Source organism: Haliaeetus albicilla, chromosome 9 (genome assembly GCF_947461875.1).
Source record: "Haliaeetus albicilla chromosome 9, bHalAlb1.1, whole genome shotgun sequence".
Classification (NCBI taxonomy): Eukaryota; Metazoa; Chordata; class Aves; order Accipitriformes; family Accipitridae; genus Haliaeetus; species Haliaeetus albicilla.
In genome coordinates, this window is record NC_091491.1 from 20,222,387 (window position 1) to 20,247,494 (window position 25,108).

At 44.1% G+C, this 25,108-nt stretch overlaps 1 protein-coding gene across 1 annotated transcript; it reads left to right on the top strand.

The window, feature by feature from the left end:
- Positions 1–12,742: 12,742 nt before the first annotated feature.
- On the top strand, positions 12,743–24,783 carry LOC104326039 (G-protein coupled receptor 55). Its single transcript, XM_009930974.2, has 3 exons — positions 12,743–12,868; positions 12,993–13,214; positions 23,824–24,783. The coding sequence occupies exons 1-3, from the start codon at positions 12,743–12,745 to the stop codon at positions 24,781–24,783; spliced, it is 1,308 nt and encodes a 435-aa protein (XP_009929276.2).
- Positions 24,784–25,108: the final 325 nt, after the last annotated feature.

Genomic DNA, 25,108 nt, shown 5'->3' on the forward strand with positions numbered 1-25,108 from the left:
GGACCCTTGTATGCATGGGTGGGGGAAAAGTTTGATCTACCAGGGCTAGGGAGACAGCATTCACTCATGCTGATGTTCGGTCAGTTCAGTCGCAGCACACTCAGGCAGGGAAAGACTTCCACTTACAGAAAGAAATCAATGTAATTTTCTCAATGAAGGAAACAGAAGTCAGTTTATGAAAATCAGCTGTAATAATGGGGAGTGGTGGGACCCACTATGTACTGGTCTACAGACTGAGTCTGCTCATGTCATACATGGCGGCAAACTTGGAGCACAGAATCTGAAAGTTAAATTGGACTACTTTCTTCCCATTTATTGCCACCAGTGCTACTTCTTTGTTGGCCAAGAGTGATTTTATATATAACTCTATTTGTCTAAATTTTGCCTGTTATATATGTAAATGAGAGCACCCTGTCTGAGCATATTTGAAATTTCTGAAAAAAAAGAGAAAGAAGGAAGAGAGCCCAGCTGTGTTGGTTTTACAAGGCTATTACAACAGTCAAATCTTTTAGCGCAAAAAGAGGAGATCTTTTGAGCAAGAAGGTGTCACTTCAACTCACTGCTTTTCAAGATGAACTTAAATTTAAATAATACACTTAATTTCTGTCTTTGACCTGCAGCTAAGATTACAGTTCCTTCTAAATCAGAATTTTACATACAGGTTCCTCTGTGAAATTTACTGTTAACTCTAGAGAATCTCCAGTTGGTTGTATTTTTATACCAGGACAAAAGCAATGAAAAACCTTGTGCAACTTGAGAAGGTGCACAACAATTTTGTTGATGAATAAAACTGAAAAGCATCTGACATTTTAAAAACAACAACAAAAGACTTCCTGAGTCAATACACAAGTTCACAATTTCTATTTTCAGACTGCACAACAGAAAAGGTTTCTTCCCTCTTGATGTTAATCTTAAAACACAGAAAAATGGTAGGAACCTGAACATGAACCCCTCACATATCCAGGTCTCCTCCCAGGGACTCAGTTGTACTGTAAAGTCAAGAAGCATTGTCCAGGGGAGAGGGGGAAGAATCAAGTGCTAGCCAAAACCACCCAAAATAATGCCTTTAAACATTTTCATTTTTGCTGTCTTCTGTGAACTGAACAAAACCTGATGCAATTAACCACAATCCTTAAAAAGCAGCTGTATGTAACCTTAATTTTTCTGGACAAGGCTGTTTCAGGACACCCATGTGAGAATATTCACAAAGACTGATTTTTGTTTCTATCCAGTCAAGCTTCTCCAGCTGGGCCAAACCCCGCAGGTCTTCACAACACAGGAGAGGGCTGGCTGCTCTCGAGGGCATTTTTATCTATAGCAAATTACTCCACCAATATCCTACAATTAGCATTTGTTCAATAGTGAATGTAATGCCCAAGCGGTATTTTGTAGAATCATGCAGCAACTGCAAGTCCGTAAAGCGTAAAAGTAGTTTGGACAAAAGGAAAAAAAACGAAACCCAACCAAAAAAACCCAACCCAAAACCACACAGGGTTTGTTACCCAAAATCTTCTCCTGTCCCTTTGCCTAGTGGGTTATATCACCTTCCACTCCCCAGGCCTGCTTGAGCACTGAACTTCAGATCAGTGCCACTCCACTAACTTCTAATGCTATAAAACTACTATCAGAATAATGCTGGACTTTTTGAAAAGTAATATTGCCCCAGAAGTCCCCTTGAAATAACATATTTATATGATTTTTAACCAAAACCGTTTCAATGTAAATTCAAATGGTTTATTAGGAAGTAGAGGATCTAATACAAAACTTCTTTTTACAGCCTTTAAAACTGCTTGTACGATACTACATGATTTACAAGCTGGAAGGCACCTGAGGAAGGATCCAGGCTTAGATCAAAACACTTACAGTCTCCTGCCTTCTACTGAGGGGCCGTGATGAGCATAGGTGGACATGCACCCTGTAGAGGAGGTCCAACATAATTTCATTATGATTAAATACATTAGTTAAAAAACGTAAATGAGACAGCTTTTCCATGTGAGAACAATCAGCCATCATTTCTTCTTTGTGAGTTTTCCTCAGAAAGAAAGCCTAATAAATGTCACACTAGCAGTTTATCCTATCATTTAATTTCAAGTGTTGAGAAATCTGCAAAGTGAGAAGAGCAGCCACCTCACTGAGGCAGCCTCCAGATCACAAAATGAAGTTGAAACGGGTTTGAAGACTGAAACTGATCTTCAGAGAGATATCGTCTTAAACCTCACATCTTTGTGTGCTGCTCTAAGCAATATTTCACTCAAAAGTTATTCTCCAACACCACCACAACTTAACCTGCCCAAAATGCATGCGAACGAATGAAAGATAAACCGAAGCTACTTAAAGGCTGCCTCTCTCATCAAAATGGTTTTGCAGGTTTTTTTCCCCTTCACATTCAGAACATTTTCCACTTTAGCCTAATTCCTTCCTATGAGTTTTGGGCGTGCTTTCCATCCTTCCACCCAAACACAAGGAGAGGAGCTGTGGAGAGGCAAGTCTAACAGCAGAAAACAGAGAGCGGAGAGCCCACCAGCCCTGTGTACAAACCTCCCGAGATGACTCTGGCAGTTGCCATGAGAGTGTGCAGGGACCTGCTCAGCACCAGAGTGGCAAATGGCAGTAACTCAGACAACCCCTTTATGGAGCCAGGAGGATGATGAGACCTTGGCTGCTGCATACCAAAATGGACTTAATTTTTCCCAAGGGGAACTGTCTCTACAAATAGGGGCAGAAACATGCTTGCCCTGAGCAAATTGTAAAGAAACCTGCCCATCTTTCTTATTTATACAACAGTACAAATGAAAAGCTGGCTTGGTTAGATTTCAAATTAGCACACTTGCTAAGCATGTAGAGAAACACAGACACAAGCCACACACACACTCTTTGCTCTGGCTGCTCTCCCAGCACTGCCAAAATATCGATCGTGGAGAGAAAAGCTCAAAGGCTCAGCTACCGAAAGTGGTAGCAGCTTCTTTTACTCTCTAACCCACTGTATCTGTACGGGGGAAGGAAGGCCCAGAGGAAGAGGAAAAGAAGATGCTGCAGCATGCAGTGGAAAGTGGTTGTCACAGACAGTGAGCCCAAGATGGCTTCAGTCCAAAGATCCAAACCTGCTTCTGGACCAAAAACCACAGGAGGCACAGAAAACCCCTTCAACTGCTCTTCCTGCCCAAGGCAAGATTTTGTGTATCTCCCCAGAGGTGTCCCCAGGCTGCTCTGTGTGTGCGTCCGCCCAGCACTCTCAAAAGTCATCTCACATCATGGCTCCCACCCAGCCCTCGCAGAGGAGACAGACCCTGCTACTCAGCCAGGACATGGCAGGGCAGGACTCAGCACTGGACACATTGTGTGGTGCCCATCTTGCTACTCAGAGGAGGTAGCCGCTGTCATGAGAACGGATACTGAGGTGGGTCTGCCTAGGCTGGGGTTCCTTCAGCTACAGCAACTGCTTTTGAAAAATACCTAAAACTAATTCTCCTGTAAAGGTGTGTGGGAGAGAGAAGAAAACAAAAACACCTATTTTTTTTAAAGTTAGGAAACATTAGTCTATGGAGAATATTAGGTGAGGGAGCCTGTGCTGCTTCTAAACACATACTTGAAATGAGTTTCTGTTGGCAAGAGAGCTATTTGCACTGGAACATCACTGGGAGGAACTGCTTGCCACAAAATATCACCGCGATGAGCTTTTGCAGTTCTGTTACCTCAGTGTTAGCTGGAAAGCTCCAGAGAGATAAAACACCCCCCTTCAGCATGGACATACCAAATTCACACATGCAATCTTCTGTTGATCTTTTTACCATCAGGCCAATACACAGACTAAAGCAAGCGTTAGCACTGAAGCACACCTCATCAGACTAAGAATAGTTGTATTTATATCGTGTCTTTCATCTGAGGAAGTCAGAATGACTGAAGACAAGAGACACAATTCTCCACTACACAGACTGCTCTCCATCTAGTGCTGGAAGCATGGGAAGGAAAAAGGATGAACTAGATGGGCAGTAGCCGGGCAGCTGGTGTAGCTGAGGTCCTGCAAGGCGATTCTGTGTCCCTGAAGTGGCACAATTCATTGCCTTTGGCTCTGTTGGAAGTTTTGCTCTCACTTATTTCACTTTAAAATATCTATAAAATAAAAGAAATGTTGGCAGCACTCACTGCAGCATACTGCATGATAGAGGGATCACCAGAGCCAAATTCATGCTGGAACCATGGATTTTTAATTTACTTATTTTTTAAATCGCTGCCACTTCTGCCTCACCAACAGGTCATAGCAATGGCACTGCTTTCCCCAGCACTCATTGCTCCAAGGTGAGGACTCATCCTCCCAGGAGTGAACTCAGTCACCACTAGACTGCACATGCACGAGTCAAACAGACCTGCAGTAAATCTGCTCCGGGGCACCAGGATGTCATCTACGTTGTCTGATCTATACCGACTGACACACTTCACTGAAAAAAAAAAACCGCTCACCCATCATCTGGCACCTCCTCCACACCGTGCCTAGTTGCTTTTATACACGCTGCCTGTACTGAAGGTCACAGTGCTTATTCGTTTAAACCACAAGAGGCAGCGCCGTGGGGAGGCACGGCACACTTGCAGACCTCGTGGCAAGTCCCAAACCTTGCCCAAGATGCAGGTGTTTCGAAGCAACCATGTCCTGCCATTTATCTTCTCCTCACCCCAGCTCACCACTTCTGCAAGTCCTCTATTAGCCAGCATTCTGGGCCCCAGCCCTGGACCCACACACAGTGGCCAACTTTCCATGGGGCGAGGAGCATCCCCCAGGCATGAAAGATCCTATCTCGGCTGATGGATGCTGCCACCACGGCAGCCCCCTTGCAGTCTGCTCCATGGTACCCAGAAGTGCCGCCAAGGGCAGGCTGCTGCATGTGAGCCATTATGTTTGTGGGTGGTTTGAAAAATCAGTTGTTTTTCTCCCCCACTTACTGAAGCACAACAGCTTCAAGGACAGATGGATTTCCATGTTAAAAGAATAAGGGGAAAACTGCTTTTTTTGTTCAGTTTTGAGGCCCTAGTCTACCACTTTCTTCATATTTCTTGAGACCTGGCAAACTACACCTGTTAAGTGAGAGACGTTGTTCCACAGTTAATCTTCATTCAAACCAAGCCTGCATTTACCTAGTTCAGTGCATGACTAAAGTGCCAGGTTCTGGAAACTGCAAACAGCAACATTGATGCATATGATCACCACATCAAGATCACACACCAAAAACACTGTTGTTCTTTTAAAAAATGCAGCTTTAAGTAAACACATGAGACATTCCGGAAAAAGCTAACGGAGAGAGCAGAGAAAGGCTATCGATTGTCCAGTCATAGGAGCTATATGTATTTATACATTAAATACATATAAATATTTTATCTTTTGTACCATGTGCTGAAATGAAACTAAGGTTTCATTTTGCACCCCCCCAGCAGTGCCAGGGCTCAGTGTCATTTTTCAGTTTCCCAGAGGTCCTCTCAGCAGCTCTATTTCCTAGCTGCATTTTACCACACTGTAAATATGCCACGCTGTCTCCTGAGCGAAGCAACTGCTCCCACCTCAAGCAAAGCACCCTACTGCAATGTCAAATAAACTATTGAGGCTCTCTCAACAGTCAGTGAAGAGCTTCTGGCATGTCCAGCGAGCAACTCAACTTTTCAACATCTGGATTGCCCTCACCAAGAACCAGTCTGTCCCCGCCAAGGACAGAAGGCTGCTAGGACATCTGGGTTCTCAGATCACTTATCTGTGTACTCTGCATCTGTTAGATACTTGCATATCTGTATCCTGCAGATGAAACCATACAGCTGCTTATTAAGCATCTCTGCCACCCCAATCAACTCATTACTGAAAATGATGCAGCCAATAATTACCCAGAAGCTATCTGAGCTCTGGAAAGGAGACCATGCATGATTGCCCTTGTAGGTTAATAAGAGTTCATACAGTCATTAGTATCTGTATTAAATCTACTAATTGTCTGGTGTTACTGGAAAAAAAAAATGAAGATTCCAGTGTTTTTCTGAAACCTTTGATCTGTTTATTTACTGAGTAAACATTACTATGATTTGTCTCCCCTTTGCTCAAGTTTACATTGGCTGGGGAATTCTTCTCGGTATTTCCTAGAATCATAACAATGCATGTAGAATATGCCATTTCTTTTAAAAGATCCTAATACCTCAGCTTTGAACCTTTTACAGAACACTGCCTTTTCTCTGCTCCTACACCAAATCTTTTCCAAAGGCAAGTAATTCCAATGCAGTAAAAGCAAGAGTCACTCCTGGTTCCTACAGCAGTTGAAAAAAATTGCTGAAACAGTATAAAGTCATCAAAATAACTGCACTGAATTCTTGCAAATCTCTGTCCCTCTTTTTCCACTGCACTCTATATCTTCTTAAGTGTGCCCAGCACATTACAGTTCCAGTACAATCAGAGAACTCTGCATATTTCCAGCTCTCTTCTTCTAACTTACTGAGATCATACTGCAAAGCAGGGCCCTGTGACATGATTGCCTTGAAACTATAGGAGATCACTGGACTGGTTAAAATACCAAAATCAGAACTGTGGCAAGTGTGATATTTTTTTTTTTTTTTACATAACACCAAGGACTAAGCTCAATAAAGACAGTAAAATTATTACAAGTATCACCTTCAAAATCGGTTTCTCATTAGGCTTTTGTAGTAGAAATACAAAGACATCCTAGGAATTAAATCTTTTTCTTAAAAGTAGACAGCATGATTCCTTTTGAGTCACAAACTTCTCTAAATAAATCTAAACCACATTTGCCCAATTTACATAGCAAAACCTTCTGTTCTTTCTCCTGTTTTGACTTCCAGTGCTGGAAATTCAGCTTGGGGAATTCAGCTGGATCATTTCTTATTTATACATCCCTGTCAAACAAATTCTGTGCTGGCTAAACTTTGTAAAAGTCCATTTCACTGCTGTTTTCTGGCAACACACAAACATAAGAAGGGACCAAAGTCACTGCTACGGCCAGAGCCTCGCCAGCAAGGATGCTGACAGCATGCAAGAACAAGCACATGCTCCCTTTCCACACCCATGCTGGAAAGCAAATGCCTGCTCTCTCTCACACCATTATTCATTTAGAGCAGAGAGTAATGCTTCAAGTGTCATCACTTGCAGATTTCAGTCTAACTCAGTGGGAATTGCCCCTCTGTTGGCTCATGCAGACAGGAGAAAAAGAGAAGCAAAAAAGTCCTACATTCAAATAAAAATATTCTGATATTTCCTAACTGCACCAAGTACCAGGTCTATTATGTAAAAAAAGGTGTTCATGTTGATCTTTAGGACAGAATTCACTATCACCACCTTCGGTCTGACTCCAGCAAACCAACCAGTGAGAATTCTCCCCTATGAAAAGCTGACAAGATTTAACATACAATTTTTTAACAGAGAACATACATTACATTACACTCTGTCTCCCAGCATCCAGTAGGGGGGAAATAGCAAGGAGGTGTTTCCTTACTTTCAGCCTTTAGCTACATCTTGCCTCTCCAGCCTTCTGACCTTGAAACACCCTTAGTCATGCAGCCATGTTTTGGTTTTTCTGTCTCCTGCTTTTAAGCTGCTGTCTCTTGACTTTCTGCTGCATTCTGCCTACAGTTTGAACCCTATACAAATCAAGAGGTGTGACTAGATAAATCTTTCACCCTGTTTGCACCCAGTCCACCCACTGACAGAAACCCTTCGCAATGCCAACACCAAATTTTTTTTTAAATTAATTAGAGCTCAGTGTGGCTGATAGCATCACCAGTCTCTGTCAATGCCAGAGTTAGCATCCACACCAGGGACTCACCATCGTTAGTCTAGTCTTCAGGTCCCTGTTTTTTCAGTCATCACTAAAAAATGGAACAGTCAGCTGTTCCCTCAATTAATTTGAGTGGAAGGTGGAGAGTGCACCCAGGAGCTTGAGTGAGATCTGTAAATGCCTAAAGATCAGAGATATGTTAGCAGGAGGCACCTGAGCTTCAAAATCATTTCAGACTATTGTAACTTCTGAAGTCTTTTAAAATTTTTTTTTTTTTTAAGAGTGGGTGTCTAAAGGCTTGGGCTTTTTGGGTTTTCTTACTGTAACTTGAAGTCAGGAACCAAAAAACTAGCCCAAAGACGTACAGACATCACCTACCAAGGGCAAAGGTGTCACTCAGCTTTTTAACCTAGCTGGGCATGAAGTCACAGCCAAATTTTAGGCATCATCATTAAATGGGCAGGTTGTTTCCTTTCTGTCAGGAGCAGTGGGGCTCCTAGGAGCCCCAGGAGCATCAAGTGGCCATACCCTCCCCATAGGGTGCATCCTGCTGCACCTGTGCCATGCGAGCAGAGTGGGCAGCCATGGGGAGCCAGGCTCAGCCTAAGCCCCCGTGCCCTGGCAGGTCTGCAGGGATACAGCCAGGCCGGGGCTGGGGCTGTGCCCAGCAGTCAGGGCAGCACCAGCAAAGCAGGAGGCTGGTTACAAGCGTCCCCCTACTCTGCTGTTCCTCTACAGCAGCCTGATTTTGGATTACAGCTCATCTCAGGCACCTGCTGCCAAGCCCCATTTGAAGAAGAGGTTTGGAGAGGAGGAAGAAGTTGCAGAGCCCCTTGATGCACTGAGGGCCATGACAGTGACGCTCACAGCTGAGCCATGGTCCTTTTAAACATGCCTGCTAGTGCATCACATATGGGTGATGTCGTCCAAGACTCACCTCTGTGGCCAGAAACCTCTTTAACAAAACGCTGTCATGAATCATAAGGTATTGAAATTATTTCAAATTATTAAAGATTTCAACTCCACTCTTCTTCTGTCGTGTGCTTGCGTCTTCTTTAACACAACCACAGCCTGGAGAGCAGCACTGAAGTTGGGGCATGTTGAAAGCTGGTCCCTAAAGGACAGACTGTATAACACACGCTTGCTGCATTGACAAGACCTGGCACACAGCTTCAAGCCAATTCCTTTGCAAGGGCCAGTAAGTGAAAAAATACTTATATTATGAAACAATATAAATAAACCCCTGTTTGTTCCCCATTATTACCATAGGCAGCCAAGCTACCAACACACTGGCAGAGTAATCCCAGGAGCACTTTCTGTCTCTCAGCAAGTGCAGAGTTTCCTATGAGACAAATGCTGGGCCAGCTATGCTCTTCTACCAAAATTTCTTTCATTTTTTAAGCGGCTGTACCATCTAGAGTACCAAATACACCACAATCCTCCTCCAGGAGGATTTTAACATTCTGGGCAACATGTTTCTGTCCCTGAGCATGGCCTCGGCTGAAATGCAAACCCTCTTCCAGTCCCAAGCCTTGCACCTAAAACTCCTTAACCTTACATTTCAGTTCTCAAAACTGGTTTGTGGCTCAGTTGTTTAAATTGAATAAGGTTCCTTAACAAACTTTCCCACTTTGCTTGTCCTCTAACCTCCACCTAAGGTAGGAAGTTATTCTCCAGGGAAGGGAAAAGGAGACCCATCCCTCCAGCACCCACAGTGGTCACCCCGAGCAGCCACCCTCCTCCTCCTGCCCTGCAGGCACCCTCTGCTGCCTTCTACCTTGTGTTGCCCATTCAGGGAGTTGCCTGTCCATAGAGCTCTTTCTCCAGGCTTGACACTTGCTAGAAAGCCACAGCTGGGACTCCTCAGACCATCTGCCCCAGATTTCCCTCAGCAGTAAGAAAAGGCTGCTTTTTGCTGTACAGTGAAAAGCAAGGGATTGAGTCACCTTTCTTCTCATTTCTGTGAGCTGGGGGACCTGAAGGTCTTGCGTACACCTGGGGGTGGAGAACATGGTGCTAAGTAAAAAGTGAAGAACTGGGGGTAATGAAATGACTGGTGTGCAACATGGAAACAACACGAACATGAAAACCCTGCCTGGGTTTCCTTCTTGCCAGGAGGTTCACTGCACAGCACCCAGACCCTTTCCAATCACTCACCTAGGTTCACCTTCAACAGCACAACACAGCCCAGGTATCTCTTGTACCTTGGTATAAGAGATGGACCTATCTGAAATTAAATAAAACACCTTTAAGTAATGAAAACACCTTAAAACACAGCCCTTTACCACAGGCAGAGAGATTTCTGAAGAGGAGACTGCCTATCTTTGAGCACGGCCCACCAGGAAGAAGGCACAAAGTGGTAACATTTAGGTTCCTGCAGCGCCAGCGCTGGGGGCTTGCCTGCTTTTCCTGCCCTTCTGTTGGGCAGCAACTGGCTCTTGGACGCCCTGCAAGCTGGAGGGGGACTACAGGCAAGGTGTGCTTCCTCCATGTCTGCACACCAAGGCAATGCACGACCTGGCCGTGAAGACTCTGCTGAATGCAAAACAAAACCCAGCACTCACATTTGCTGTGATTCCAGTAGGTACAAGAAGAAGTATCATGGTGTAACTAGCATCAAGTTAAAAATTAAGAATGGTTTTACAATAGCATCATGTACCTCCTTTTTTTTTCTAGCCTGTTGCTTATGCGTTGTTAGGACCAGGCTGTAAATCTTTGTCCTGCTGAGTAGCAGCTCCCTCTACCAGGGGTCACTTGGATATTGGTGTGGAAGGTGCTACTGAGCAGAAGAGTGGTAAGCCACAATTATATAGTGCATCCATTTGTTTGTGGGAGAATTACAATTAAATTAGCATGCATGGGTTTTCCTCCAAACGTGCATCTTCTCCTCAATCCAGAATCATAAGCAAGAGTTGTCCTACACAGAAACAGCCAATATTTCTTAGTTTGATAAACCAGGTCAGGTTAAAAGAAAAGAAAGCAAGCACAACAAATACTTACTTTAGGATGGTTACTATTTTTTTCCTACTTGAGAGGAACAAATTTTAAATGACTAGTTATAGTTCCAGAAGAGATTCGGCTGAAATGTGGCAGGCTATGTATATACTATTAAACTGCAGTTTTAGAAGCTTTGACTTATCTTGATTTTGAATTTGATCTAACTTTTCACAAATTTATGAGATACAGAAGGAATGGAAGAAACAATATACTGGATCCTGGAACAATTTACTCAGAAGAACTAAGCGTCAACTCTGCAAAAACTCTACTATGGTAGCAGTATTAAAAATAATAATCCTGTAGTTAAAGATATTCTAACACTTTCTCCCCCTCCCCCCTTAATTCATATTGCAAGCCTGACTGCTAAATCAGCATCAAAGCCATAGCCCTAGTTAGTTTTGCTTCAGTGGTTGTGGTTATTTACAAAGAAATGCTCAAGAACAGAGAAATTTTATGCTAAAATACTTGACTTTATGTTAAATACTTGACTTTAGAACTGCTTACCAGGAAAACAACAGGAAAAGGATGTGGCCTGATAAATGCTTGTAACAACTTCATCAGTGTTATATTTACTCATATGAATTTGATTTCACTAAGAATTAATAAGTGTGAGAAGCGGTTAAATAAGCTCTATTTTCAGGCAGGAAGACAGACATTTTGAAACTCAACAAATGCTGTCCACTAAAAGCCCTTTTAACCTTTCCCTAAAGGCACTGAAAAAAAAAAAAAGAAAAGGCACAGAATGGTGCAGCCTTGGTCCCCACATAGCAACTCTCCGAGGAAAGCAAGAGATGGCCAGTGGAAAGAGGAGGGGGGTGATGGCATGAAGGAGAGGGCAGGAGCAGGGGCTCTCCCTTAATTTGGTTGAAACCCAGGTTGTGGTGCCATGTGGGCCCCTTTCTATAGGGACTACATATCTAACTATGCATACATACTATGGCATATAGTTACATATAGATACAATGGCTACCTTAGAGCACAGGTGGCATGAACCTCTCGGTGCCCTAGTTCTGCAAGGCAGGAACACCCTGCACACACTTGCAGCGAGGACAGATGGAAAAATGTAAAGAAAGCACATAAGGTCAAAAAATCCCTCACAATGTCAGCTGAATCCCTGTGAAAAGGTGAAAAGGCCACCAAACCCCTTTCCTTTGTCTTTCCTCTCCTGCCTGTTGTGTCCTGTGTCTCCCCATGAGTGTGTGCAAACAGACAGCAAGCAGAGGGTCCATCACTCCTGTCTGCGTCAGCCTACTGCAGCTCTGAGGGTTCTGTCTTGGAGTGAACAAACAGTAAAAATTGACCCTAAATTTGGCCTTACTGAACAATTAGGGGTGCAAGAAAGCATAATGGAAATATCAGCATACACAATAATGGAAAGCCTTTACTTGCAAACATGATCGAAAACAACCACTTCCACAGTGTAAAAAAACCAACCAACCAAACAAAAAAACCAACCCACATCCTATTAAATTGTATTTCTTCTTGTCTCAAAGCCAGGAACTTAGTAGGATTCGATGGGACAATACAAAGATGCAAAACAATGGGTGTTAGGAAGATCTGCTTCCCTTAGATCGGGTTATTTTACAGGTTATTTCTTGAGACAATGCTTGAACATTTCTCTTCCCGGGCTCTGCAGTATAAGGGGCTCAGAGAATCAAACATGCCGCTTGCTCAGTGCTTTTCTGAACATACTTTTAAATCTGTCAGTTATGTCCTGAATGTGGTTCAATAAATGCTTTTCTAAGGACAATGTGACAGCAAAACTATTCTGTACATATTGTCCCACAAACATTAAACCTCACACATTTCCCATTTTACAGGTAAACCCACACTGAGAGGATGATTCACAGTCAAACCACAGGGCTGCTGGTTGACCAGCTTCTCCAGGCACTTTGGTCTGCTGCTTTGGTTTGCAACTAGACTGGTGCCAGCTTGCAGGATGGGAACAAGCCAGAGACAGCTGCTCAAACTGCCTTGCAAAGTCCCGGCCGATGCATGCGCCAGGGTCCCTGGCTCCTGTCCCAACTGTCCTGCAGAAGAGCTCCTCTCTGCCCCATCCCAAGAGGAGCTCTCCTACCCTCAGCCTCAACGCCAGGCAATGGGAAGATGTCCACGAGGTTAGCCAAGAGGGCAAACTGCATCCTGGGGTTCATCAAACACAGTATAACCAGGTGGTCAAAAGAGGTGATTATCCCGCTGTATTCAACGTTGGTGCAGCCTCACCTTGAATACTGTGTGCAGTTCTGGGCCCCACCGTTTAAGAAGGATGTGAAGGTCCTTGAATGCATCCAGAAGATGGCAACAGTGCTGGTGAAAGGGCTGGGAGGAATGTCCTGTAAGGAGCGGCTGAGGACTTTGGGCTTGTCTAATTTGGAGAAAAGGAGGCTGAGGGGTGACCTCATTGCTCTCTACAGCTTCCTGAGGAGGGGAAGTGGAGAGGGAGGTGCTGATCTCTTCTCACTGGTATCCAGTGAGAGGACACATGGGAATGGTTCAAAGATGCACCAGGGGAGGTTTAGACTGGACATTAGGAAGCATTTCTTTACTGAGAGGGTGGTCAAACACTGGAACAGGCTTCCTTAGAGAGGTGGTTGATGCCCCAACCCTGTCAGTGTTTGAGGCATTTGGACAATGCTCTTAACAGCATGCTTTAAGTTGGTCAGCACTGAACTGGTCAGGCAGTTGGACTAGATGATTGTTGTAGGTCCCTTCCAACTGAAATAGTCTGTTCTATTCTTTCCTATCAGTCAATAGCTTTTAAAAGGAGTGGTGTTAAAAATAGGGCTGGAAATTCAGAGTTCCCTTTCTGCACCCAAATGTAGTTATTGCACAGTAGCTCTTCTGAGAAGAGAGCGGCTCAGAAGCTAGCTCTTGCAAAGGTACCTAACGCCAAATGGTAACAATGACAAGGGACACAAAGTTATTAGAACTCTTCCTCTTCCTTTCATCTGAACATGAAAGGAATGAGGGAATGGACTTCCTTCTGCATAAACTTCTTGCTGTTAGCAACCAAAGCTTTAAAAATCAGCACCTCAGAACACTTAAAAAAAATACTGTATCAAAGGTAAGCAAATTGCAAATGTGTGAAAAGGAAACAAAAATGGGCAGACTATTTTCTCTCATTTGGAGATGTGTGGGATGCCGCAGGCATGTTTCACATAGGAGAAAGCAAATGCTTAACACAACTGCTTAACAGTAGTCTAAAAACCATCAGCAGCACTGCAGTAAGCTTTAGCGTAACCAAACTGGTGTTTCAGCACTTGTGCCTCTTGTGAGAAAAATTGTGCTGGCAAGGCAAGGCGCAAAAAGAAGAAAGCCTTCTGCTAAATGCATGAGAGACGCTAGGCCAAAGAAACCAAATATTTAGAAGTAAAGATTCTTTCTCTAAGCTGTATTGCCCTAAAAGGAATAATAATGGAAAAAGAAATGATGAATTATGAGTGCTCAGCAAATTTCCAGAATTTAGATGACTAAATGGCTAAGTGCTTCTGCACAAACACCATACATACTGTCAACATATTTACAACAGTGCAAGATCTGCTTGAAGGCCACCACTTCCTGAGTTCAGCTACAGAAAAAAGGAGGGAAATAAAGATATTCTTCTCTTAATCCTTGCTGAAATCTGCACAGAGTATAACTGCAGAGCACTATATGCTTTTATCACATATACACAGCCTTACCCTAACTAAAATGTTATTGAAATTAAATAGAAAGACTGAAAGATTCAAATGAATTAAGTGATCACATGTATATGGAAAATGACATGAAATACACATTGTTGTATTCTTGATTACTTCTTTTGCATGTTACTATGTAGTTTCAACACTTACCAAAAGAGAATAGTTAATTCTGAATATGAAAGGGCAAACATACAAATTATTTCTGAAGAATGTAGGACTTCCAGAAGGGATGTGAACATCCAGACATGACTGATGCAATGCTGTCTCTCCTGGGCTGCAGACAGGGAGCTGGGCCCCAGGAAGCAACAGGCTAAAAATAGTGTGTTGGCACCGGGGGGGAGGTATCTGGATTTGGGAAACTGCGCTCCACTGCAGGTGTCTTGTATCACCTTTAGAAAGTCCTTTTGCTTATCTCTGCTTTGATTCCCTACATGTAAAATGGAAAAGGTAGCAGACCCTAACTACACCACCAGGATGACACCAGAACATTTAGGAGAGGACGGAAAACCCCAAACTCAACAGTGTCAAGCAGGCAAGCCTGCCATGGTGCATTGCGATGTCCAGTGTAGACACCCAAATAACCCTAAAAGTGGTATGGTTGGGCACAGCAAACACCACACCTCATCAGCACAATGCTCCGCAAATATTTGATAAACAGGTTCTAAGGTTAGTGAAGCATCAAGCTGATATGTCCAACTATGCATACAACAAGAAGAGAGGGGTTTTCATTAACAGCCAAATCCTCTGTGTAGTCTACCTCTGGTTATAGCGAAGTTAAACCTTACCAGCATGTCATGATATAATAAACATATGCATTGCTGCTGGCCTGTTAATGTTACAGTAGACCATGAGCTGACGTTTGGCACAATAATGGTACACACAGTTTATGTAATGAAGTAATAGAGCAGAACACCAAGAAAGCAAAATTAATTTTAATAAAAAATAATTTTTAAAAAGTTTCCTTTTTTCTCCCCCCCACATAATCCTTTTGGAAATGTATCCTTCTGTAAAAATATTTCCTTTGAGGAATATGTTATCAATATAAATCCAGGGAAAAGTAGTCTTGCCCAGTTCTGACTGCTGTCACTGCATTTCTAACCAATTAATCTCTTCATGCTAATTATCTGAACTCAGAGGTTTGCTTTTTCTGTTAAGCAATTCTAACAAACTACCTCTACTAAACAGTGGAAAATTTAAGTTGTAATATCATACAATTTGTTTGGAATTTTTTTTAAGAAATGTTCCTGAAGCAGCAGTTGTTAGGTAATACTGTTCATTGATATCTTACTGGTTCCCTAAAATACTAAAGATACACAGATAAAACATTTTGGTATTTTCCATATAAAGTTGCTAGAATTGTCTGCTAAATAGACATGTGCATATCATGTTCAATGCATGGCATATATCTGTAAGGCCTCAATAGAAAAACACTGTGGGATATGGGAAGAGGAAAGCGGGAATGTAACTAAGGAGCCTTTATGATCAATCTATCCTTATTTTCTAAACTGCTTATTGCTTGAAGCATTGTCAGCAATGGGAACACAGTTTCTTACACTTTTCCCTTGAACATCCACTGCTGGCTTCAGTTAAAGACAGGATGCCATATTACATGCATTTTTTCTCTTGCCCAAAATGACTTTTATGTTCTTCTTCAGTTCGTTATTTTCTTGTAATGACATTCAACTAACTTCCCTCCCTGCCATGAGGGCTGCCATAAATATGCCTAATAATTTCTGAGAGACACACCCTGTGCCAAACGAGGCAAGGAAAACTGACCTTTCCCATTAAGAAGAAATGGAGCCATGAGCCATGCAGGGTCTGATCGAGACTCTCCCAGTCACCATTGGGTGTACCCCAGAAGGACGTTGTTCCACGGCCATATGAGCAGCCCAGTTGGCTCAAAACATGTATGAGTGCCTTTTGGAAAGGAGCTCCGGTTATGCAGTTACTTTCCTAGAGTTGTACATGTGCTTCAGCACTGTGAAAAATGAAATGAGATCTCCTTGATCTTTGAGCAACTTACTTTTTTCCCACCTTGCAAAATTACAGCTGAAGTGCCTGTCTCATCATGCCAGGGGAGGGGGCGGGTCTTACGGTTTGGAGGTTTGTATGATCTGTTGGGAAATAGTTGATTTACAAAAATGCCATCTCAAGTCTTTCAAAGGCAATTATGAGTTGAAGACCAGTGTGGCTAATGGTTTGAGTAGGAAAAACAAAACAAAACAAAAAAAACCTTAGAAGTGTCAAAATGACTCAGTCATCAGGCTGGAAAGAGGCATACACCATGATGTGGTATGTAGGGCCCTCAGCCAGGGTATGTGAGCCCCGCTTGAACACCAGCTCTGTGGAGTTGGAGAACAGCTAAAAGCACAAAAGCTGCAACACAAAGACAGATCTCCACCAACTTGTTGCTGTTGGTGCTGCAGCTTGCAAGTTAGCAGAAAAATGATGTAGGGGAATGAATGCCTGAATTGCCTGGGCCTTCAATCAGAATGTAGTAGAAAATCTGAGGAAAAGAGTTTATCATCTGGGTTTATTCACATTTCACCAGTTTCAAATTTCACCTATCAGAGCACTGACACATAAAATACCCACCCTGCTGACCTGGCCTCAGAAGTCCCATGGGAGCATCCCCAACCGATTTCTCTGTGGAAACTGAGAGATATCTCTCAACAAATACTAAAGCACTTCAAAACTAAATGTGTCAGGGTTTAAAGAGAGAAATCAGCTCACCTGCTCTCCCAAGCACATGTAGCTCCTCCAGCATCGAAAGGATCTTTCTCCACTGGGACACTCTTGGCCCTGTGCACAGCCAAGGTTTGCTGGTGCCTCCCTCAAGCTGTAGGGTCCTTCCAGAGGACACCAGTGAGAAGACCATCAGCTGGGGTCAGACCTCTGCACTGGCACAGCAGCTTCCTGTGCCGGTATGGAGGCCTCACCAGCAACCCACAAGCAGTACTTATGGTCACTTCCTCTACAGGAAAGCCCCATTTCAGCTGTTTCTGTGCTTTGGCCCTCTCTGCCCATCACCATCGGAACTTCTGGTTCTCCCTTTTCTTATCACTCCTGGGCTGTCTACGGTGTGGATGGTGGAGCAAACACAGAGGCCGGTGAAGACAAGGAGTCTAGTGCTAGGCTGGTGGAGACAGGTTGTGGGATAAGCTGTCTGAGCCACAGGATTAGCTGTTCCTCCTGGTGATCAACCGCAGATAGAGACATCTCAGGGCTGAAGCCGTCTTTCTCATTTCCCCTGTAGCCACGAGATGGAGCAACTGAATAACAAACGGCTCTGCGGAGCCACCAGATTTAGGTGATGGGACGTTTCATCCTCTGCAGCAGGCAGCCCTGGTGGGATGCTGCAATGGCCCAAAGCAAGTACATGGCCCAGGGCAGGCAGGAGTGAGCTCCAATAGCCTCCTGGCCCATGTCCCAGGTGAGACACAGGGAGAGGTTGTGTTTCTGGGTGCCACCCAGCGAGGCCTCATAGCAGGACCAAGGAGCTCAAACATGTTCTCAGTCCCTGATGGCAACCCCAGCCAAGCACACTCTAGCAGTAGAAGCTTCTCGGGGACCATCCCAAGGCTCCACACATTGCTCTGTTGTGGCCTCTGTTGCCCGACTTCCTGCTGTTTCCTTCTGGCTGGCTTCTGAAGCCTCCTCCCCGGGACAGAGCTAGAGCAGCCCTTCAAAAAAGAGAAAATCAGGGGCCTGGGGACATGGGAGAGCGGGGGGGGGAGGTGAATGAAGCTGAAAAGTGGAGAAGACTTGAAAGGCATCTGGGGGAAATCGAGGAAGAGAGCAAGGGGATCACAGCAGTGGATGGTCTCTCTCCTCAAGCAGAGCAAATATTTTTCTGACTGGTTAGACTAGACTCTGATTTAGATCAAGAAAAAAACACCACATCTCCACTGCACAATCCTGTGTGGTGCAATGGTTCCCGATTCAGCTCTTCAACTGGAAGGATGTCAGCAGAACCAGCCCGATACTGACATTCTTCCTGAGAGCCAGGACTGACAGCTGAAGAGCCAGGACCATGGCACTGCTGTCTGCAGTGAAGTCCTGAGTCAGGGCACAGCAATGGACCAGCAGTGCCTTGGGATGGCTGGCACAGCCTGGCACTGAAGAAGGTCAGCCCCAAGGGCAAACACAGGGAATCAGCAGAGCCTCACTGTTACCACCCAGTGATGCATGCATGGCCTGAAGGGGAGGGCTGCGTGGCAGCGGTGATATGGCAAAGTCCTCGATACTAGCAAAAAATGCATGTGAAACAGCTCCTTCGTCAGGAAAAAGGAACAAGATAATGCATTCAGCATCTGAAATCACACAAAGCAGCAGGTGCTTCACACGCTGGTGACATTGGTGACATGCACAGAGGCACCAAGGACAGAGCAGAGTTTGCAGGGTGTGGCCTTCCTCCCCAGTCTGCAAGAAAAGGTACAGCACACTTGGTTTCGAGGACTTCACGAAGAGTCACATCCCATTAGCACAGAGTAGGGCCTGCGGCGAGAAAAGAAAGGCACCTTGGCTGCCCACAGCTTTCTCACACCTGCATCACAAGTAAGCTATTAATCAACAGTCTGAGAGTCCTTCATGGACTATCTCAGCCTTTCCATTATGCTGCTCACTCATTTTTGCCTCTCCATCAGCCCTCAGCATCATTCTTTTTCACGCTTTCAATTTTGAAGGGAGAGGAGCCTTCACACCTTGTCCCAAGTGCATTTGTAACCCCTGCATGCCTTCCTGGCCATTTCTCCTCAGATCCCTCCCTAAAAAACTCACAAGGATGTTTGCTGGAAAAAAAAGCAGACCAGCCACTGGTGGTGGCTAGGCTATGATATGCCAACCCTGGCATTGCTGCTTCCTCATCTTCCCCTTTCCAAAGCATCTTTCTCCAGATATAGGGCTTTGTGCAGCAAGCATGCCTAGGGAGGCATGCTTCTCGGCAGTGTCTGGTGAGGTGGGCAGCGCTTAGGTGGCATGAGAATATGAGTATCAAAGAGAAAATGAGAGAGAAGAGAAAGCTCCAAGTGTGTGAGGGGAAAACCTTGAATGGGGAAGAAAGAGCATCTGCTCCAATCATTGGTGGCAGTATCAGAACTCACATGTGCAAACCCCGGATCAGGGCAGGAGCACACAGAGCAGCTGGGCTTATGTCCTGTGCTCACGGCAGCCTCAGTTCCCACCTGGAACCTGAGGCTGGCTCAGGCCCCGAATGCCTCTTCATGGTAGTGGTGCCTGCCTGTGTTGTGTGGGTTTTTTTTATTATTATCCAAAATGCCATCATGGTCACAAGAATACCACTGGATACACGGAAGTGAAACCTAGCTAAGGAATCCGCTAAAGTATTGTTCAATCAGACCTTCTATCATGTTTTTTCCCCTTGGTGGTTTCTTTTTTTTTTTTTTTTTTTTTTTTTTTTCCTTAAGTAGAGTCATTTCAACCAAAATACTATGGGGAAACCCTAAGTACTATTTCTTCTCTCATCTCCTATCCCCCATCTCTTTCACAGATGCACCGTTTGAATTCAGCCAATATAATCCTCAGGTTTGATATGTAAGTGGTATGCAGAGGACCAAGCAAAACTACCCCTCTGGCCTTTCTTTCCCCCTTTGGTAAGAAGATTGCAAACACACATACAATGGGCAAAAAATCTTTTTTTCCCCTTCCCCCCTGAACAAAATCAGCACCTGACACTCTCCATGGGTACATTCCCTGCTCTCTAGGAGTATAAACAGATTTAAGAATAACCCTTGTCTTTTTTTAGAATACAAACTTGAAGTTTCAGATATCAGATAACCACTGAAAATCAATGATCTCTTTTTCCTTTTTGGTTTCATGAAAAGTAAGGAAAACAATGACAGTGATAGCTCAGGATTTAGCTTAAAGCACATTTTGACATTTTGAGTGTAGCTAACACTCTACCCACAGATGTTATATACAATCAATAAAATCATGTTGTGTAGAAAAAAAAAACAGAGAAAGGTTTGTAGGGCCAGAATTTCCTTCTTTGTTACTGGAGACTATTTTGAATGGGTGACTCACAGAGATGCTAGCCCCAAAAAGCCATGTATTTACATCCTTAAATGAGCTCTGTGTGACATACTGTGTACATAGTGCATGTATGCAGACACTGTGTGGGGAGACTGATGTTGTAATGGAAATGTGATGAAACAAAAAGCAGCAGCACTTCATGCTTTCTGACATCCTGACCAGCAGTTACTCTGCATGCAGCTCACTCCACTGCCTTAAAAGAAAAGCTAAGACTCGAGAATTCCACAAGCTGAGAAAGGAAAAAAGTCAACCACCAGAGCTAAAGACAGTCCAAAGGTAAGATGACAAGAGAGAATATTTCATTGTAGTGAAACCTTGCCTTAAAAGCTTTGCTTCTTTTCTAAGTATATTTTACATAACTTGTTTTGCTTATAGCATATCTACATATTATTTAAGAACAGAGCTACCCTTTGCCTTTATGCTTTAAGTATTTTTTTCTGTTTTGTTTATAAATCTGCACAAAAGACTCTAGTCAAAAATGCCTTTTTGTCATAACTAGATTTTCCTCAAGTAAAAATCTTGGTAAGAAGCTGAAATTCTATTTCTCTAGACCCAGAACTTCCTAGACACACTATCAAACAAAAAAAACCTAAAACAAAACAAAAAAAAGAGGGGGACGGGACACGACTGATGAAATCTCCTACAGAGACAATGAGGTAAAGAACTTTGTCAATATTTATTACTTTTCAGTAATTCCTTAATTAACTTTTCATCCCTTTGGCTCTCAGTAATGGGTTCCCTCCCAGTGTTAGACTCACAGGGCTTCACTCAATGAAGGGGACTCAGCAGGAGAGCAGCATATTGGTTGTGGAACCTAGGCCACCCTCTTGTATCGAGCAATATCTCTGCCCAGGTTGTCAGTGTAACCCCTCGTCTGCCACGGGCTACCTGAATTCGGAGGTTCAGGGACCCAACCCAGCTCCCAACAAACTCCCCAGGCCCATGGCTGCAGGCGGGTTTAACTCCCAGGCAGTGAACGACCCTGCAGCATAACAAGGAGTGCTTCTTCCCTCCAGCCACCCAGATCCCCAAGTGTTTCACAAACTCAGGATTTCCTGTCCTTTTTTTATTTGGGTGAGAGAATTTCATTATTTCCCCTCAAATTTCCCTCAGTCCCCTGCAGACAGCAGCAGAGCAGGTGCTGCTTACAGGGTTGCTGCCCCACTGAGCCATGTCCCCCCATGCCTTACAAGCAGCAGTGCTCTGCAAGGAAGGAGCCTGTTAAGTGCTTTACACAGCCAGCAGCACTGCATACTGCGGGGAACCAAATAAAACCTGCACCTGCTACAGCAAGACAGAAGCTGTGGCTAGATCCCTGCACCTGACCCCACCAGAGGTATGCTCTCCTCCACCCACAGCCCTGCCAGCACCCCATTCTCCTCATCAGGCTGGGTTTCTGGAGATGGTTTTCTCACTTCTGTAATGTAAACTAGTGTTGTGGTTTAACCCCAGCCAGCAACTAAGCACCACACAGCTGCTCACTCGCTTCCCCCCCACCCAGTGGGATCGGGGAGAGAATCGGAAGGAAAAAAGGTAAAACTCATGTGCTGAGATAAGAACAGTTTAATAGAACAGAAAGGAACTAATAATGATAATAATAACAATAATAAAATGACAATACTAATAAAAGGATTAGAATATACAAAACAAATGATGCACAATGCAATTGCTCACTACCTGCCAACCGATGCCCAGTTAGCTCTCAAGCAGCAATCCCCCCAGTTTGTATACTGGGCATGATGTCACATGGTATGGAATATCCCTTTGGCAGGTTTGGGTTAGCTGTCCTGGCTGTGTCCCCTCCCAACTTCTTGTACCCCTCCAGCCTTCTTGCTGGCTGGGCATGACAGGCTGAAAAATCCTTGACTTAGTCTAAACACAACTTAGCAACAACTGAAAACATCAGTTATCAACATTATTCTCTTACTAAATCCAAAACATAACACCATACCAGCTGCTAGAAAGAAAATAAACTCCATCCCAGCCAAAACCAGGACAACTAGTAACTTACAGAATCATTTACCTGGCATCAGTGTGACCTTAAGGAGCAAACAGCCAACCTGCTCTGGCTTCCTAACAGTAATTGCTAGTTCTTTAGTAAGAAATAAATTTCTTTTTTGTTGATCCTAATCTCTCTCAAAGAGATCCTAATCTCTCTCAAACCACAGCACTGGAGAGCTTACCTCTGAAATACTCAGGGAATGACTTGACCTGCAGAACAGGAACTTTCACTGCACCAGTTGACAAATCTGAAATGAAACAGCGTCAAGATCAGTAACTCATGTAGGAAAGGCACTAGGTTGAAGTAATGACAATTAAAGAACAGCAGACAAAAGTAATTTCTGGGCACTGATGGCTTTATTTACAGGTTACATTTGCTGTGACAGAACTGGCTAGAAGAAAGGACCAGGTATGCCTGTGCATTTGCATTTGCAAGCAATTCCAGCTGAGATCAGCATTGCAGAAACCAATGAGAGCCTTCCCGGTCCTTTTCAGGAGAGTCTGAGGGCAGGATCAAACCAGCACCCTTCCTCTAAAGAAAAGAATTACTTCATGACCCCTGCTCAGAGGGTGCCTACCTCGACATTTTCAGTCCCTTCTTTGCAGAGGAGAAACCAGGTGCATGTTTTCTGCAATCCCTGTCTCTGCAGATACAGATTTATCTGCTGTAGTAAGTCTGTCTGTTTTAGACAAAAGCTTGGGTTCTTAAATCTCATTCTTCTTCTAAAGACTTAACCTCTGCTAGAAATAGCCTGTTTGAAACTTCCTGCCTGCTGCTTTAAGCAAGCTTGTCAGAAGGCCCAGAAATAATCACAGCCCGTCTTTGCCCAGTGGTGGTAGGAGAGGGTGCAGAATGGCAATGACCGTGTGGGATCTTCACATTAACAAACACAGGGGACCCTCATACTCGTGGCTCCCCAAGGTCTCTTACGATAGCTTGATTCGGGAAATCTGATCCAACTAATTGCTTCCATCCCCACAATCCAAGTAACTCAAAAATCAGGGGCTACTACCCTGGCTCTGCAAAGAGATCACATCACTCCAAGGGGACAGTGCAGTCACATTCATACTCTGCGTAGCCTAAACTATAGGGCAGCACAGTTTGGGGTAACAGGTGACAGTGTAAGTGAGGCTTGGACCCCAGAAAGCCTTGCTCCTTCTTGAGGCACAACCTTGCCCCAAGATCCCTTGGCACTGAGCAGCTCCACATTACTGGGAGCTGCAATTCAGCACACAGCAGCCCAAGACAAAAAGCATCTCCAGGTCTGTGGACACATAGAGACCTCATTGGCCTTTGTACCATGTCTTAAGTGTGATCTTCATCCTTCCTTGTGCTGAAGGTGATTTTCTTCTCTTCCAGCATACCTGGAGATATGAATGACACCCGTACCAAGAGCAATATCAATAATATCAGCACAACTGTGGAACTGTTCCAGCTCATCATGTACACCCCCACATTTACCCTAGGACTGCTGTTCAATGTGATGGCTCTGTCATTCCTGTTTTTTAAGGTTAAAAAGCTGTCAGAATCTACAATCTACATGATAGCCCTTATTTTCTTGGATACTTTGCTGCTGTTTACTCTTCCTTTTAAAATAATTTCCTACCACCTTCAGGACAACTGGAACTTGGGGTCTGTGTTTTGCTCCACCTTGGAGAGTCTTTACTTTGTAAACATGTACGGCAGCATCCTCATCTCCCTCTGCATCTGTGTAGACCGGTACATCGCTATCCAGCACCCCTTCATGGCTCCCACCCTGCGATCTACCAAGAAAGCTGCTATGGTCTGTGCTGTCATCTGCCTGGGCACCTCGGCCGGGACAGTCTTTACTTTCCAACTGCATGGAGAGGGCCACAACATCTCATCCTGCTTCCATAACTTCTCCAAGAGCACGTGGGAAAACGCAGGCCTGTTCAGCGCCTTGGAGACCACCTTCTTCGGCAGCATGGCAGCCATGACCTTCTGCACCGCTCAGACCGTCAGGTGCTTGAGAAAGCACAGAGAACGAGACAACCCCCAAACACACACCACTAGAGCAGAGAAGATATTGGTGACAAACGTTGTTGCATTTTTGGTCTGTTTCACGCCTTACCACATGGCCTATTTTGTGTACTTTTTGGTGAAGAATAACATCATTCACACCAGTTTTCAGCAAGTGCTACGAGACATCGTTCAGGGCACCCTTTGCTGGGCAAACCTGAACTGCTGTCTTGATGGGGTGTGTTATTATTTTGTTTTAAAGGAGTCCTTGGAAGACACATTACGAAACAGGGAAAAAACAGCCATGCGAAAGCCTTGATTCATATGCTACATGTTAGTTACTTGGGATGATGTGTGGAGAAGCTTTGTGGAAAGTACAGGGTCCTGAACTACTTATCTAAGCACCTTCCTTCAAACATTCAAATCTGAAAATATTTCATAAAAAACAGAACTAAGTCCATTCCCAGGAGACTGTTCCTAACTTTTTTTATTTCCTTCCATAATTTTTTGTGTTAGCATTTACAGGTAAAAAGAAAGGGAATTATTCCTATAAATGGTGATGCCTATCTCTTTGGATGTGATTCCTCTTTACTTTGAGGAAAAAAAAAATAAATTGTTCACTTTTATGTAGTAGCATCTTTCAG

Excerpts from the sequence above, each read along its gene's own strand:
- LOC104326039 (XM_009930974.2), top strand. The coding sequence starts at position 12,743 with ATGCATGCGCCAGGGTCCCTGGCTCCTGTCCCAACTGTCCTGCAGAAG. Across the intron at positions 12,869-12,992 it reads AATGGGAAGATGTCCACGAG|TTCTGGGCCCCACCGTTTAA; the intron begins GTTAGCCAAGAG and ends TACTGTGTGCAG. Across the intron at positions 13,215-23,823 it reads GTGCTGATCTCTTCTCACTG|GTGATTTTCTTCTCTTCCAG; the intron begins GTATCCAGTGAG and ends CTTGTGCTGAAG.